This window comes from Podarcis pityusensis (assembly GCF_964106645.2).
Source record: "Podarcis pityusensis genome assembly, chromosome: 15".
NCBI lineage: Eukaryota > Metazoa > Chordata > Lepidosauria > Squamata > Lacertidae > Podarcis > Podarcis pityusensis.
This window is the reverse complement of record NC_138040.1, coordinates 21,600,037-21,616,344: the sequence shown is the minus strand read 5'-3', so window position 1 is coordinate 21,616,344 and position 16,308 is coordinate 21,600,037. Positions and strand designations below refer to the sequence as shown.

The 16,308-nt window shown below is 43.0% G+C and overlaps 1 protein-coding gene across 1 annotated transcript in view; it reads right to left on the bottom strand.

Annotated features, from left to right (window-relative positions):
- LOC308464226 (uncharacterized protein) overlaps window positions 1-16,308 on the bottom strand; it is a 129,456-nt gene that overhangs the window by 35,330 nt on the left and 77,818 nt on the right. The window contains exons 47-59 of the mRNA XM_080983345.1: window positions 15,734-15,889; window positions 14,561-14,681; window positions 14,055-14,272; window positions 11,386-11,637; window positions 10,224-10,415; window positions 9,877-10,101; window positions 8,739-8,888; window positions 8,288-8,391; window positions 7,460-7,677; window positions 5,232-5,452; window positions 4,325-4,471; window positions 2,970-3,134; window positions 314-465 (exon numbers count right to left, since the gene is read on the bottom strand). Of these exons, the coding sequence (XP_080839471.1) occupies window positions 314-465; window positions 2,970-3,134; window positions 4,325-4,471; window positions 5,232-5,452; window positions 7,460-7,677; window positions 8,288-8,391; window positions 8,739-8,888; window positions 9,877-10,101; window positions 10,224-10,415; window positions 11,386-11,637; window positions 14,055-14,272; window positions 14,561-14,681; window positions 15,734-15,889 (2,321 nt within the window). The remainder of the gene's footprint in view (window positions 1-313; window positions 466-2,969; window positions 3,135-4,324; window positions 4,472-5,231; window positions 5,453-7,459; window positions 7,678-8,287; window positions 8,392-8,738; window positions 8,889-9,876; window positions 10,102-10,223; window positions 10,416-11,385; window positions 11,638-14,054; window positions 14,273-14,560; window positions 14,682-15,733; window positions 15,890-16,308) is intronic.

Genomic DNA, 16,308 nt, shown 5'->3' with positions numbered 1-16,308 from the left:
TATTCAGAACATTCCAGACTGGTTCTGTATCAAGAAGCAACAATCTTCACATTGGCTTCCATGGAGAATACCCCAAGCTACCAAACCTCCTTTGTCGAATCCAATGCTCTGCCCAGGAGTTGTATTAAGGCTGGGTTGGGGAACTGGTGGCCTTTGAGCTGTCACCATCCCTGACCATTAGACATGCTGTCTGGGGGAATTTCATTCCAACACAACACCTGGAGAGACTAAGGGTTTCCTCCCACAAAGCAACCCAATGATAATCAGGTTCACATAAATTGTGATAGCAAATGACAGAGCACATGTTCCAGACCTCAGGGCACAGAAATGCTGTTGGGCTGAATGAGCTGAAGTTTGCCGGGCAGTAGAAACCAGCAGCACATGGTCCAGTAGGTGAACTTAAACCCACTCCAGCACAGAAGAATCCTGGATAGCATGGGACGCAGCAGTCTGGAGAGGAACCTCCTACAGGACACAAAAGCTGGCAGAGATCAGTTTAATCTGGAGAATGAGGAACATAGGAAGCTGTGTTACACTGTTGCTGCCTTATATAAGGCACCACAGCAGGCGCTGTAATTCTCCAACAGAGAATTATCCCTGAAGGTGCACTCTTCCAATGTCTCCCAAGACAGATAGATGTCAGCAACAACTGCAGAGCACAGCCATCCTATGAGATGGTTGTGGGAATGCACTGGAGCCTGAATAAGTGGTAATGTGTACATAGCCTAAAACTTTAAAATACAAAAGGTACTGTGTGAAGATCTTCCAGGTCTGCTTTGCCTGTGATTTGAGAGTTTGATTTTCTCTATCAAACCAAGAGGTTCAAGCCAAGAATACAAGTTACTTTAAAGATTTTAGCTTTGAAAGGATGAAAGTGCAGCTGTCATTTCGGCTCACGTTACGTGGCTAGAAAGTTAGTGGGCTTTCTGCTATCTCTAATGGAAAAAAGTTTTAGCTGATGAATGACACATCTATTAACTGATTGACTGAATTAGCTAGCCAATTATTTTTAAATACATTTGCATATCATCATCAGCTCAATAAAGAGACAACTTCTGAGATATCAGATGATAAGGCTATCAACTATTTAATAAACAAAAGCCTACATGTGGTAGAAGAAAATGCAATTTTATTTAATTTATTTTTGCTTCTATTAAAGTTATATATCAAAACCCAAACTGAACAAGATTTCCCAAGAGGCAGCTTCACTGATTAAAATATGCCCACGCCAATTCAAAACAGTTCCAATTGGCTAATCAGGCAAGGCTACCTGTGGCCCTCCAAATGTTTGCAGAATAATAGAATTGTAGAATTGGAAGGGACCATGATGGTCATCTAGTCCAACCCCCTGCTATGCAGGAATTTTTGGACTTTGCAAATCTTGCTCAGTATTGTCCACTCTGTCTGGCAGCAGCTCTCCAGGAAATCTTTACCCAACATGGGGCTCAAATCCATGACTCTGAGATTCAGAGTCTCATGCTCGGACTGAGCTATCCCCCAGAGATGAGGGGAGTTGAAGGCCAGGAGCAGCTGGAGGCCCCACAGTTTGCCCACCTTGAGCTAAGCCTTTAGTGTCTTTAGTTGATTCAGCTGCCAAACTTTGCTTTTCAGCTTAAACACTGGGTTTCAGTGCTTGCACTTGCTCAACATTGGGACTAGGTTGCTGTCTTCTATGACTAAAGATGGAGATGGCCTTTAGGAGGGAAAGGTGAGCCCTCTGTTGGTGTTCAGTATGAACTTGTAAAGGGGCAAGTGGGAACATGAACTGTAAGCCACACCTCTCCAAAGGTTGCTGCATGTGCCAGGCAATGCACAACCACATTTAGTCTGCCATATTTGTGTGTAAAATTATGGAACCCTTATTGACTAGGATTTCCATCCCTGTACAGTATTAGAAATCCTATTTGTGAATAAGGCAGCCTCTTTCAGAATAAAATAAAAGAAGACATTGTCTAGAGAATGTGTTTGGTGTGCACAGCGCCATCAAGGATCTCCTCATTTTGTTCCTGTTTGCCCCTTCATGTGTTCAAACTGAATAGCTGGTCCCAACCAGACCATACATTTTTAATGCTCTGATACCAATTGATTAGGCTTGGCTGTCCCCAAAGAATTCTGGGAACTGTAGTTCACTCAGGGGGCTGGGAGTTATAAGGAGGTTGCTCACAGAGCTACAATTCCCAGTGCCCTTAAACTATATTTCCTAGGATTCTTTGAGGGAAGCAGTAACTGTTAAAGTGGTATAATAGTGCTATATATATATATATATATATATATATATATATATATATGTGTGGCTATGGCCACTGGAAGAGGCTAGAGGGCATCCATGCACCCCTCATAAAGCTGATGTGGGTGCTGTGGGGTCATGTGTGGAATGAGGGACTAACCTTTCTTCTAGATGCCAGCTCTCTCACACAAAATTAAACAGCTTTGAATTTTCTGCTATCCCACCTAATTTGTGGGGAATGTGGGGGAAGTAAGAGCTTTAGTATGAGTGTAAGAATAAACAAGAACAGTTCAGCACACCTCCCTTCCACTGATTCACTGCTTCAGAACCCCTCTGGGTATCTTGAAGAATGTGGCAGTGGGACCTTGCATTTGCTGAAATAACATTTAGTTCCACCCTAAAATATGCTTGTGGCTGCATGTAACCTTGCAAACCTTGCTCAGTGTCCGCACTGTCTGGCAGCAGCTCTCCGGGGTTTCAGACAGGTGACATTCCCATCTCCACCTGCAGATGCTTGGGATTGAGCCAGAGACCTATCTGCATGAAGAGCAGGTGCTCTACCACTGAGCTATGACCCTTCCCCTTCATTTTCCCCCTTCACTGAAGAAGAAATTTCCTCCCACTGAAAAAGATTTGGCACATTTCTTACATGCTAGGTTACCAACTGGGCTCCTTGCGTTCAGAGAAAGTCAGGTGCGGCAGCAGCTGAAATTTGAACATGGAGTACCCATGCTGTACTCACCTGTAACATTATTCAGAGTGCCCACTGGACAGGGAACGGGGAACCAAGTGCCTTCTGGACAATAGTGCCCCCATGGGCAGGGCCCATTAAGAGGAAATTCAGGTGTGCTTTGTGGGACAGCATCAGAGGCTCCCCCTGAACAGTAATACCCAGAGGAGCACAGACCTGCCAATTGGAAAACAGAACTCTCAGGGGCTGTGGACACATAACATGACGAAGTGCAAACAGTGTTAAGTGCCCCTATAAAGGTTAGCTCAGAACAGACACCTTGCTCCTGCGTTGTTCACATATGTATAGATTAAGGGTCCACACCTTTCTGGGGTGGGGGGAAAGCCAATATTTCTAATTCCTCTAGTATCAATGAAGGTAAGGTAAAAGGTAAAAGACCCCCAGACAGTTAAGTCCAGTCAAAGGCAACTATGGGGCTGCAGCGCTCATCTCGCTTTCAGGCCTATGTATGAATGAACTACTAATCTGACAGAGGCAAAGAGAAATCTCTTAATAAATCAGAGGTGTGTGCTACTACTTCATTCCATAACTTTTATTTTCTGCAACAAGGCAGCCTCTGAATCATTTTGAAGTACTTGCAAGATTTCACTGTGTCTAGCCTATACCACTTCAACATAAAGGTGAGTGGCACAGAATGGAAAACTCCTCAGTTCAAAATATTCCTTGCATATCTGGGAGAAAGCTTTCCCTTAATGTCAAGAGTTCTCTCTCTCTCTCTCTCCTCTCTGTCTGTCTCTCTCTCTGTGTGTGTATGTATGTATGTATGCATGTATGTTAAGGGGCATGTAAGTAGAAAGGTTAATGTGCATATCAACTGAGAACTGTGCATATTCACCAGGTCTCATGGAGAATGTGCACATAACCCTTCCACAACGAGGGAATTGTGCACATTACCTGGTCAATACACATATTCTCCAACAGACTTTGAAACATGTGCCTATATGGATAGAATTTTGCAGATTCTCTGGTCATTATTAATAATTTCCAACAGGCCTTGGGCAATGTGCACAGCATCCACTAACTGCTATCAGTGGCATCCTGCCTTTGTACATCTTCACCATTTATTACATTTATTCATTGCTTTGCGCAAGATGTCTCAAAGCATCTTATACATCTATAAAATACAAGTCACTTGACAATAATTTAAAAACCAAACATTGGGAAGCAGGGAATACAATAGAAGAAGGTTCCAAATAGCTTCCACGACTACCAACCATTCATAGGCAACTCCTCTAGGAAAGTGTCTGATTCTCTCATAAAGCCATCTATGTTACTGGACACCCCATGGCTGAACATTACTAGGACTTGTGAATCACCTCAGAGCCATAACTAACCCTACCTCTTACCATCAGGTTCCCAGTTAGCATTTCCACTGCAGTACCTCCCAACTGGACATGGTTTGCAGGCATTGGAGGAGAGCGCCCCCTCCAGGGTGTTCAGGGTCCCAGCAGGACATGGCAAAGGGATGGCTGTCTGGGCTGGGCAGTAGTAACCTGCCAAAACAAGAAAGCATTAGGGGGCTGTGTGTACACATTATATTTATAGTGTAAAGGGATTGGTGGTTGAGTTGGGCAATTTCTAGGTTCCCTCAGCTCAGTACCGGTAATTCTGAGTTTGCAAGATCAGGGGTCTGGAGAACTGAAGGACTGATTTAGATAAGAGTCCCCATTTGCAGGGGTGGGGCTGGAGAGCACATTTGGAAATGTAAGAAGATAAATCCACCCCAAAACAAACAAAACAGAGAGAGTGAGGTGCAGGGAGAAGGCAACTCCCCCAACAAAACAAGAACCCAACCCTAAAAACATGAAGGGGGTAGTGGAAGGTATTGGTACTTGCTAAAGGTGTGAGTTTCTGGCTTTGTTATGTAAAATAGTTGGCCAAGTACACACTATTTGTTGCTAATGACTAGAGGCCCTTCTGGAAGGAAGAATGTCTTTGTCCCCTCTGTGGCAGCTGTTGTCATCCAGCTATGTCTGTGTGGATCAAGAGTGCAGATTGAGAGAAGGATCTTGTATGCATGCTGGGTCCCTGGAATGTGTATGTAATTTGGAGAATTGCAGCACACAAGGATTTGATTCAAAGGATCTTGAAGGGGTGTGGGATGGAGAATTATCATGGTAACTCAGGAAAGGACTTGTTCATCATACTGGATAACACTGACAGTCAAGGAAAGAGGGTAAGGAGTGCTTTCTACCTCCGGCAAACAGTGTGCCTCCAATCAGTGGAGTTAAATGCAATCTCTCAGTGTCTCACCTCTGGGGCAGCTGAGTGGCTCCACAGTAGCAGCATAACGGCAAGCTGTACCCGCTGGGCAAGGGAGGCAGAAGCTGGCCCCGACCATGGGGCTAAACATGCCAGGCTCACAAGGAACTTCCAGAATGGCACCCTCAGGGCAACGGAATCCTGTAGGGCATCTGTACCCATGAATCCCATCGCTGGGGCAGGGAGCAGCATTTCCCTCAAGGCAAACACACCTACAAATATTACATATGAATATCTAAGGCAGGAGTAGCCAACACGGTGTTCTCCAGCTGCTGTTGAACTCCCACTTTCATCAGCCCCATTCAGCATGGCCAATGGTCAAAGAGGATGGAAACTGTAGGTCAAGAAGATTTGGAAGGCACAACTTTGCTACCCCTAATCTAAGGTTCGTCAAGGCCCTTGGCCTACACTGGAAGGACAGAGTCCAATCCCCGCCTCTAGTTTCAGTTTAAGGCATGCTTAAAACCTGGCAGATGGTTGCCTGAGGAGACATGAATGCCTCTGCTTAAATTCATCATGGGTAGCAAATAAATTAACAACAACAACAGCAACAACAATTTATTTACATGCTGCCCATCTGACTGGGTTGCCCCAGTCACTCTGGATGGTTTCCAACAAATTAAAACACAAGAAAGAAGACATCAAACATTAAAAACTTCCCTATACAGGACTGCTTTCAGATGTCTTCTAAAAGTCAGATCGTTGTTTATTTCCTTGACATCTGATGGAAGGGCGTTCCACAGGGCAGGTGCGGCTACAGAGAAGGCCCCTTGCCTGGTTCCCTGTAACCGCACTTCTCACAATGAGGGAACCACCAGAAGGCCCTCGGAGCTGGATCTCAGTGTCCAGGCAGAACGATGGGGGTGGAGACACTTCTTTGGTTATATAGTGTCATAGCCATTAAGGGCTTTAAGGTCAGCACCAACAGAGCCAGAAGGGTTGATGGGTTTTCTGAATCTAAGAATCTGCTTTATACCAAGTCAGACCATTGCTCCATCTAGCTCAGTAGTGTGTCCAGTGATTGACAGCAGCTCTTCAGGGTTTCAAGCAGGGTTCTCACCCAGACCTACCTGGAGATGCTGCCAGGTTTCAAGCCTGGACTATCTACATGCCAAGCAGATGCTCTGCTACTGAGTTATAACCCTTTCCACACAAATATCAGGCAGTAGCAACCAATCTACTGTAAGGCAGTGGCCCCATGCCACAAAATAAGAGGTGAGCAGAAGTAAACATTCTCATCATCAAAATGGTAGACCCAGGGACATAGCTGTCAATGTTTCCCTTTTTTAAAGGGAAATTCCCTTATTCTGAATAGGATTCCTCACAAGAAAAGGGAAAAGTTGACAGCTATGCCCAGGGCTGGGATGCAGGCAGCAGAACTCAGGTGTCACCTGTTTCCCTTGGCTGTCTATTACTCAGAAATGTGCTGTGCTTCTTTGCTAGTGATGCAAGGAGGTATTCCTGTACTCTTTTTGTCAAAACCACTGCTACAGTTTGGCTTTAGCTGAAACACATGTTATTTGTCTCACTATTGACTATATAATTAATAAATGATATCACTGTGCCAAGCTGATTTAGAAAACATAACTCACAAATGTAAATCACTATGTAATTAACTTCAATCCATTTCAATGGAAGGGAAACTTCAAAAGCAATGTAGAAAATGACATAATTTTTATGTAAGGTTTGCAGACCAAAAAACCCACTATGACAGCAAATTCTGTTCATGTGATGTCCATTCCTGACCTCAGGTGAACTTGCAAACAGCGGTCATTTCCATTCCCATTTCCATTTGTGATGGGATTCTCCACATCCCTGCTCTTTGCATCTTAATAATGAGCCCTAAGATGTTCCCATAGGAGGAGAAGAAAAATCATAGTTATTAGGCCCTTCTCAAACACTACCTCTCAATTTAGGGTTTTCCTTTGGGTTCATGCAGAGCGATGGAGATTTGATGTTTCTCCGGGACTGGATTCAGATTACCACTCTGCCACTATCAGTTCAATGTGTTTTTGGATCTCTGATGATACTCTTTCTCCCAAATACCCAGGACAGCCGCGCTTCTTTTTATCCAACTCTCTCTACATCACTCATGTAACCCCTATTTATTTATGGAGAATATCATGCGGTCAGAGGCTACTGTGTTTCTTCACAGTGAGCTTGCCTGCAAGTCTTGGCTTGCCATTCAGTCAAGGGAAGCAGCTGTTACAGCCTCTTACCCTTCATTACATGGCGCCATCTGGGAGAGATCAGACATCCCTGATTGGCTGCAGTAGAGTCCAGCTGGGCAAGGCTGGCACTCACTCTCTGCTTTCAGACCCAGGGAAGCGGAAAAAGAGCCAGGTGGGCAAGGAACGGGATATCCAGTCCCACTGGGGCAGAAATGCCCAGGAGGACAGATGTCATTCCCGGTTAGGAGGAAGCTGGCAGAATCCACCTGAAAAAAATTAAGGAAAATAAAATCAGTGAGAAAGAAATATGGTTGGTAAACAATTTTGATGAAACCAAGTCTTAAATGTGAGCTTCCAATAAGATGATATCACTGTACCAAGCTGATTCAGATAACATTTCTCAAGTAATTGCACATCAAAGAGCCTACTGATTTTCTCTCAAGCTTCTTCTGTGAGCCACAGAGGGGCGTAATTAACTTGGTAAAATTGCCCAAGGTTGTGCAATTTGCTTTTTTAAAAAAAGTTCTCATGAAAATCCATCAACATTTTAGTGCAAATTTCTCCCCAGAACACAATTTTGTAAGTAGTTTTGACTAACATGCACATTTTTGCAAGCCATTTTCCTTGACAGAAGGCATTTTTGTGCATTATTTTCACAAATATAAGTATTTTATTTATGCAAAAACATGCCTAATGTGCAAAATTTTACATGCTTTTTTGGGGGTTGGGAAACTGCATTGTGAAATTGGAAGATGTACATATTTTGAAGAATATCTGCTTTGGGATTTGCATCTGGGTTCGGGCTGTGAAAATTAGCCCAACACATTTGACACCCCTAGTAATGAATTAATCCTGCTTCTTGCCATTTACACTCACCCTCTGTCTCATGGGAGCAGGGTTGACTGCTCCCCTGGTGCAATAGTAGCCTTGATGACAAAGGCCAGTCGGTTGGGACAGCCCAGGAGAGGAGCAGTACATTCCTTTTTTAAAAAAAAATATGGAAAGAAATCTGCAGTGAACATAGGGAACACAGGAAGCTGCTTTTTACCAAGTCAGGCCAATGGTCTGCCTAGCTCAGCATTGTCCGCACTGACCGGCAGCAGCTCTCCAGCATTTCAGGCAGGGAGGTCTCTCTACCTGGAGACACCAAAGGGGATTGAACCTGGGACCTTCTGCATGCAAAGCAAATGCTCTACCACTGAGCTGCGGCCCTTTCCCAGTGTGCTCAGCATTTGTATGAGCAACCAAGAGCTAGACTTCTTCCCGCTATTGTCTTACCTTTTTTCTTGGTTGGCCTGTATGCTCCTTGCCCCAGTCCCTCACTTACCTGCTGGGCAGGGCTGACAGTCAGATTCCTCAGCAGCACCAGCCTTGGGCCCATTTGTGCCTCTGGGGCATGGGTGTTCTGTGCCAGATGTGGTGCCAGGGGGGCAAAAATGCCCCAGAGGGCATGGCTTGGGGGCCTGGATAACAGCAGCTAGGAAAGAAAGAGCAGCTTAGCAACTTCTTGCTAGCATTTTCTCTAAGACATTATTATATTGTGTACAATCTCCAGCACTCTGCTCTGAAAACTAAAACATATAAAAGATAATAAAGTGATAAATAATGCTAGAATTAAAACCAATATAAAAACAAATATATTAAAAATGTGGATAGTAAACAGCACAACACCATCAAAAGGCATTTTAAAAGCTGTCAGTTCCCAAAAGCCTGCTGGAATAACACAGTCTTTACCTGCCGGTGGAAAGACAACAACTAGGGAGCCAGTTTAGTTTCTCTAGGAAGGAGTTCCAAAGTTGGGGAGCAATCAACTGGGAAAGCCCTCTCCCACATTCCCACCAAGGGTGCCTGAAAGGGTGGCAGGACTAAGAGAAGGTGGGTCTCCTCAAAGATATCAGAGGCCAGGCAGGTTCATATGGGAGAATATGGTGCTTCAGACAGCCTGGACTTAAGCCATATAGGGCTTTGTAGGTCATAACCAGCACTTTGAATTGCGCCCAGAAACAGACTGGTTGCTGGTGGAGCTGTTCTAACAATGAAGTCATGTGCGAACATACCTGGAACTTAGATTATATCCAGTTCTTATCAAGCATCTGTTCTTATTTACTTGCAGGGAGATAATATGATGGTGAGCATTCCTCCTGCATTCATCCAGATTTGCCTGTTGTGTGTTTATACACCTTCTTGGTAATCCTTCGCTGATTCTGCACTTTTCAATGTGTTTCACTATCACTTTCCTAACTCCAAAAAGTCTATTTATTTTTCAAAGCAGATTTGTTGTGCAAGGGCAACAGAGCACCTTCATACATATTAAATGTGCCAACCTAAATTTCCCAATTATGTGCGTGATTCCCTCCTGCAAAATACTGACAGTCTGGAGGTGCTCAGATGCATGGAACAAGCTATCCCTTGCACACAAATCATAACAAGCAACCATCATGGGCACATCCCTCCAATGTCCTCACTTTGGTTGGATGATTCACAGAAGAACCCAGCTGGGCAGAGATCACATGACTCTTTCCCTTCCTCCAGTTGATAGGTTCCTTTCTGGCAAGCTGCTGGAGCCACAGATCCCTGAAGGCAGTAAAATCCACGTGGGCACCGGTGGGAAGCAGGTGTGGCGGAGGTCTGTCCTGGGGGGCAATAGTACCCGGGCATGCACATCCCTTCTGGGGCAGCCTTTCCTGGCCCTAAAGCCATTGAGAGGAAAAAGAAGGCTTGTGTTTCTTTCCATTAAGGAAGAAGCCAGCTGAGAATCTGTCAAGACACCCCCTTGCCTCAAAAGGGGGAAAAGAAATATTCATGCACATACCACTGCAGAAATGCCCCGCTGGACAGAGCTTGCAGTCTGTGGGATCCCATTTCCCACTGTGGGTATTGATGCTTCCTGCAGGGCATGGAATTGGGGTCCCTGTGCCTTTGGGGCAGTAGAATCCTTGGGGGCACAGTTTCTGGTCAGGATGCGTGGACAGCGAATCACAGTAGTAGCCGCGGTGACATATCCCTGCAAAGGAGAGGGTGTCAAAAACCACCACAAATCACTGGTGATCCATAATAATAATAATAATAATAATAATAATAATAATTTATGATTTATACCCTGCCCATCTGACTGGGTTTCCCCAGCCACTCTGGGCGGCTTCCAACAAAATATTAAAACACAATAGTCTGTTAAACATTAAAAGCTTCCCTAAACAGGGCTGCCTTCAGATGTCTTCTAAAAGTTGTTTTTCTCTTTGACATCTGGTGGGAGGGCATTCCTCAGGGCGGATGCCACTACCAAGAAGGCCCTCTGTCTGGTTCCCTGTAACTTGGCTTCTCGCAGCGAGGGAACCGCCAGAAGGCCCTCAGCACTGGACCTCAGTGTCCAGGCAGAATGATGGGGTGGAGATGCTCCTTCAGGTATACTGGACTGAGGGAGTTTAGGGCTTTAATGGTCAGCACCAACACTTTGAATTGTGCTCAGAAAGCAACTGTGGGGCTCTGTTTCTAGCAGAAGAGGTGCCGGGTCCTAAGGCTACCGGGAAGTCACTTTCTTTGACCTCCCAGATGCCTTGCTGCCTAAAACCAGACCTGTATATGGGGATGGGGAAGTAAGTTTCCAGTAGGTCCATGGTGAGAGAAACTCTGTGTGTGCTCAGAGCCTTCACTCTCTTTATTAATTTGCAGATTGCCAGACTCTCAGGAAGGATTTTCCTCATGTCCCATTGTGCAGAAAATGAACTGTAATTTCTAACCTAAGTCAGTTGCTTTAAATCATCCACCCACTCACCCCAAACTCCTTTGCAAATTGCATATCAGATATAATTATTTTCTGGGTCAGAAGCCAGAAAAAAAAAGAGGCTGCTTGATTAGTGCAAGACAAACTTAGCTCAATGTAGCTTGCGGGGTGGCGGTGGTATATTTATAGAGCTTTCTCTTGTTTCAGCATCCAAATTACACTGCGTGCTCTGGAAGGTGATTATAGAACTCACCAGAAATGCTGGCCAAACCTTCTCCTTGGCAGAAGCTTCCTCCAGGGCAGGGCAAGCAGGCACTGAGGGACAACATCCCAGGCTGGGTTAGAAAAGTCCCACTTGGGCATGGTGTTGGGTTGCTGCTACCCAAGGGGCAGAAATGCCCTGCGGGGCACATGTCTCCACTTTCATCGTGAACAGGGTTTGGTACTTGTGCTTTCAGGGTGCAGTAATACCCGGGCAAGCAAGGGCCACTTGGGGTAACAAGACCTAAGAAAGAGAGAGGCTTTATTTTACTTTATTTATATTCACATTATTATACTGCTCAAAAGCTCTGGATTGCACATAACTGGTGAGGATATTGCATTGAGATTGCATTTGGGGATTTAGATACACACTATACCTTTAAAGCACTTTTTTAAATAAAAAGAATAAATTGTATGAGAGTTTGGGAAACGGGATACAAAGATTACTACCTATTATCTTTTTAATCAAAACTAAAATTTTAATCTAAATAAAAACACAAACCGAAAAGAAAAAGAAAGAAAATAAAAAACAGAGAGAAAGAGAGGATGAAGAAATAGAGAAGGGATAAAGGGGAGAAGGAGAGAAGGAGAGAGAAAGAGAGGAGATAATGAAAGAAAAAGGAAGGAAGGAAGGAAGGAAGGAAGGAAGGAAGGAAGGAAGGAAGGAAGGGAAAAAAGGAAAGCTAGCTAAGAAATTTCCGATTCTTCATCAGTCTGCTATATACAAGCATTATTCAACTCATCCACTCCAATATAAAACCCAATAAAACTACTTTCTATAAACCAACATTATCTTCAATCCTCAAACCCAAATGTCATTGGTTTATTTTCTTTTTCATGCAAAAATTCTATGAGAGGTTTCCAATCTTTAGTGAATGTTAACAATGACTTTTCTCTGATTAAACATGTCACCATCTCAGCTAAGCCCATTAATTTTAACAACCATTCCTTCATAGTTGGTAATGACGAGTCTTTCCACCTTTGTGCGTATAAAAGTCTCACTGCTGTAATCATATATTGAAACAAAGGTTTTTTTTATAAGATATTTATTAAAGTTTCAAAAATAAAAAAGAGTTACAATAGTAATAATAAGAAAAAATAAAAAAAGAAAGAAGAAAATACAAAATACAAAAAAGTAAAAACAATTAAAAACAAATCAATCTTTCCATATCTTGTCTTTCACTCACTTGTTTCCCTGACCTCCTCACACCTCCCCTTTTTTGTATTCCAGTTCAGTAAATTCTTTAATTCAGCAAATTAATTCAGCAAATCCTTTCTCTCTTTGTTTTTATCTTAGACCTTTGTCTTAATATATAATAATTGTATATTCTCATCTGTTAACAGTCCATTTTTGCATACTCCTTGTAGCGTTACTACTAAAAACCCCTTAGCTTCATTCCAACATCATTCTAACATTCATTAATTTTACAGTATTTCTGTAGATAGTCTTTAAATTTCTTCCAATCTTCTTCTGGCTTCATTATTATCAAATAATGGAGGCATACAATCTGGACAAGAAAATTGGCTTCCAGGTGGAAAAATCAAAATTGGAAACAGAACTGTTAGATCCTAAAGTTAAGAATTTGTCAAGAATGTATAACTTGCTGTTGAAATGGAATACTCAAGATGAAACAGTGAAATCTGTTATGATTAAATGGGCACAAGATGTTGGACATAACATTATGATGGCTGACTGGGAACAGTTATGGACCACAGGTATGAAGTTCACGGCATGTAATGCCTTAAGAGAGAATATTATGAAAATGATATACAGGTGGTACATGACACCAGTCAAGCTTGCAAAAATCTATCATCAAACTCAAGGTACATTCTTTCACCTTTGGTGGACGTGTCCAAGGATTAAGGCTTTCTGGGAGATGATCTATAATGAAATGAAAAAGGTACTTAAATATACCTTTCTGAAGAAACCAGAGGCCTTTCTCCTGGGCATGGTTGGCCAATTGGTGTTAAAGAAGGATAGAACTTTCTTTATGTATGCCACAACAGCAGCAAGAATACTTATCGCAAAACACTGGAAGACACAAGATTTACCCACTCTGGAAGAATGGCAGACGAAGGTGATGGACTATATGGAACTGGCGGAAATGACTGGCAGAATCCGAGACCAGGGAGAAGAGTCGGTGGAAGAAGATTGGAAGAAATTTAAAAACTATTTACAGAAACACTGCAAAATTAATGAATGTTAGAATGATGTTGGATTGAAGTTAAGTGGTTTTTAGTAGCAATGTTAGAAAGGAATATGTAAAAATGGATTGTTAATAGGTGATAATTTAAAGTTATAATATATTAAGATGGAAGATTAAGATAAAACTAAAGAGGGAAAGGAATTGCTGAATTAACTAATTGAACTGGAATACAAAAAAGGGAGGTGTGAGGAGGTCAGGGAAACAAGCAAATGAAAGATAAGATATGGAAAGACTGATTTGTTTTTAACTGTTTTTACTTTGTATCTTCATTTTTGTTTCTTTTTTTCCTTTTTTTTTTGCCTTTTTCTCTTATTTTTTGTAATTTCTCAAAAGTTTAATAAATATTATATAAAAAACAACAAAGAAAATCCACTTTCACCAGGTTTGCCTTCCAGGTAGGCATGCTTAGGATTGCAGCCCAAACTGAAATCTGCTTGTTGTCTCCTTGACCTACCTGGGTTTGCACAGAATTGGCCTCCAGGACAGGGTGTGCATTCCTTGTAGCTGCTCAGGCCTGTCTGGTTACTGAAGGTGCCATTGGGGCATGGGAATTGCTTGGCAGTTTCCGTCCCTGACAGGCAGTAGTATCCAGGCAGGCAGTCCAATGGCCTGACCACGCCCCGTGGAGAGGTGTTTTTGGAATCCTGTGCTTGGAAATCAGGATCACAGAACCTGCCAAAAAACCAGACCATGTCTCTTCTAGTGTTACATTTTTGTGCATAGAGAATTCCCTTACAAAATTCAGAAAAGTGCAAATTTTAAAGGAAGCTTGCTTGCATTGCAGTTCATGTATTGTTTTGGAAAGTGGAAATTTAGTATGTTCACCTTTAAAAGTGAACTCAGTGGAATCTCTCTCCCTTCCCTGGTCTTGGGAAACCTAAAGACTAGCAACTGCTATGCAGACTGCAGAGGAGAAGATAACAAAAAAAGGTGAAGGATCCCACAAACTGTTTCACTTACTTTCCTGCTGGGCAGACTTTGCACAGGCTTTGACCAGTTTCATCCTGGTATTTTCCAGGGGGGCATGGTTTGGGCTGTGGGCTGCCCATGGGGCAATAGTGACCAAGAGGACAGAGGTAGTCTATGGAAAAGAAAAATGGGTAGAAAATGTTGCAGCTGTGTGTTGGATTGGATTGTGTGTTACTTTAATGGGCACCCTGTGCAGCTATAATGCAAGGAGGAGTGTGAACTTCAAGCATTGCAGAAAAATAATTAGAAAAAGTTACAAGAAGATCAATAAATCATCTGCTAGCACCGTTTCTAATTCAGAAGCTGGGCTTGACACATGTGATGCTTGCTAGCCTAGTTTAAAGATAAAAAATGTTCACATGCACCTTTTGATATAAGCAGTGCTTTTTTTCTAAAAAAAAATGTTTAGGGGTACTCTCATTTTCCTACTCATATTGATGGAGCCAAACTTAGATTCACAAAATGTTTAAGGATATGCTTACCCCTGCGTCCCCCCAGAAAAAAAGGGCTGGATATAAGCCAACAATCAATTTTAAAAAGGTAAAGGGACCCCAGTCGTGACCGACTCTGGGGTTGCAGTGCTCATCTCGCTTTATTGGCCAAGGGAGCCGGGGTACAGCTTCTGAGTCATGTGGCCAGCATGACTAAGCCGCTTCTGGCGAACCAGAGCAGCGCACAGAAATGCCGTTTACCTTCCCGCCAGAGCAGTACCTATTTATTTACTTGCACTTTGATGTGCTTTCGAACTGCTAGGTTGGCAGGAGCAGGGACCGAGCAATGGGAGCTCACCCCGTTGCGGGGATTCGAACCACCGACCTTCTGATCGGCAAATCCTAGGCTCTGTGGTTTAACCCACAGTGCCACCCACGTCCCTAACGACCAATTTACATGCATCCAATTTACGCGTGTCAACATGCATTGCATCAAACCCAAAAGTGACTTTTAAAAAGGCAAAAAAACCTGCCCTAAATGTGCACAGAAGTGGCAAAAAAGGCACAAAACAGCATCTAGCAATCCCAGAAGCTTTCACGTCCAAATGGCTTGGAGTTTTTTAAATTTGAAGACAACTGTATTTCCTTAGTTTCTAGAAACCCATCTTTTGTTTCTATTCACATTCCTACTGCAACACAAGTGGTGGCCCTTGAGCACATCACATTTTCCTACCTGGATTCTGGGCAGATACTGATCCTTCTGGGCAGAACCAGCCTGCCATGCACAAACCCTCTGGGGAAGTTTGACCTCGGAGGGAACAGAACCAGCCAGCCACACAAAGACGGCAGTCTTGCAGGGACTCACCACCCCGGTCACCTAGAAAGGAGCCTGTAAAAGGAAACACATGTTTGCTTATGTATATTACCTGCCATACTAATCTGTCTCGGCTACACAGAACACAGCAGGGACAAGGCTAGGTTGCAGACATTCCCCTGACATCATCGTTCCAGGGCTGGATTAAGACCTTTAGAGGCCCTAAACACTTAATTTTTAAAATAAAAAAAAATTGGTGCCCCATATATACCTATTTCAAAATATAAACAATAATAAACCATAAAATAAATTTTTACCAGATTCTAATTTTGTTGGATTCCCAAGATTAATGTATATCATTAATCTCTATTATTACTATGTTATTATTATTTTGTAATTATTGCTTATTTGTGTATGTAATTTTTCCATTTATTGTGGGAGCCTTTTTTGAGGAACCTGGTTCAGCCACACCATGTTGTCCATGGTAAATCTGG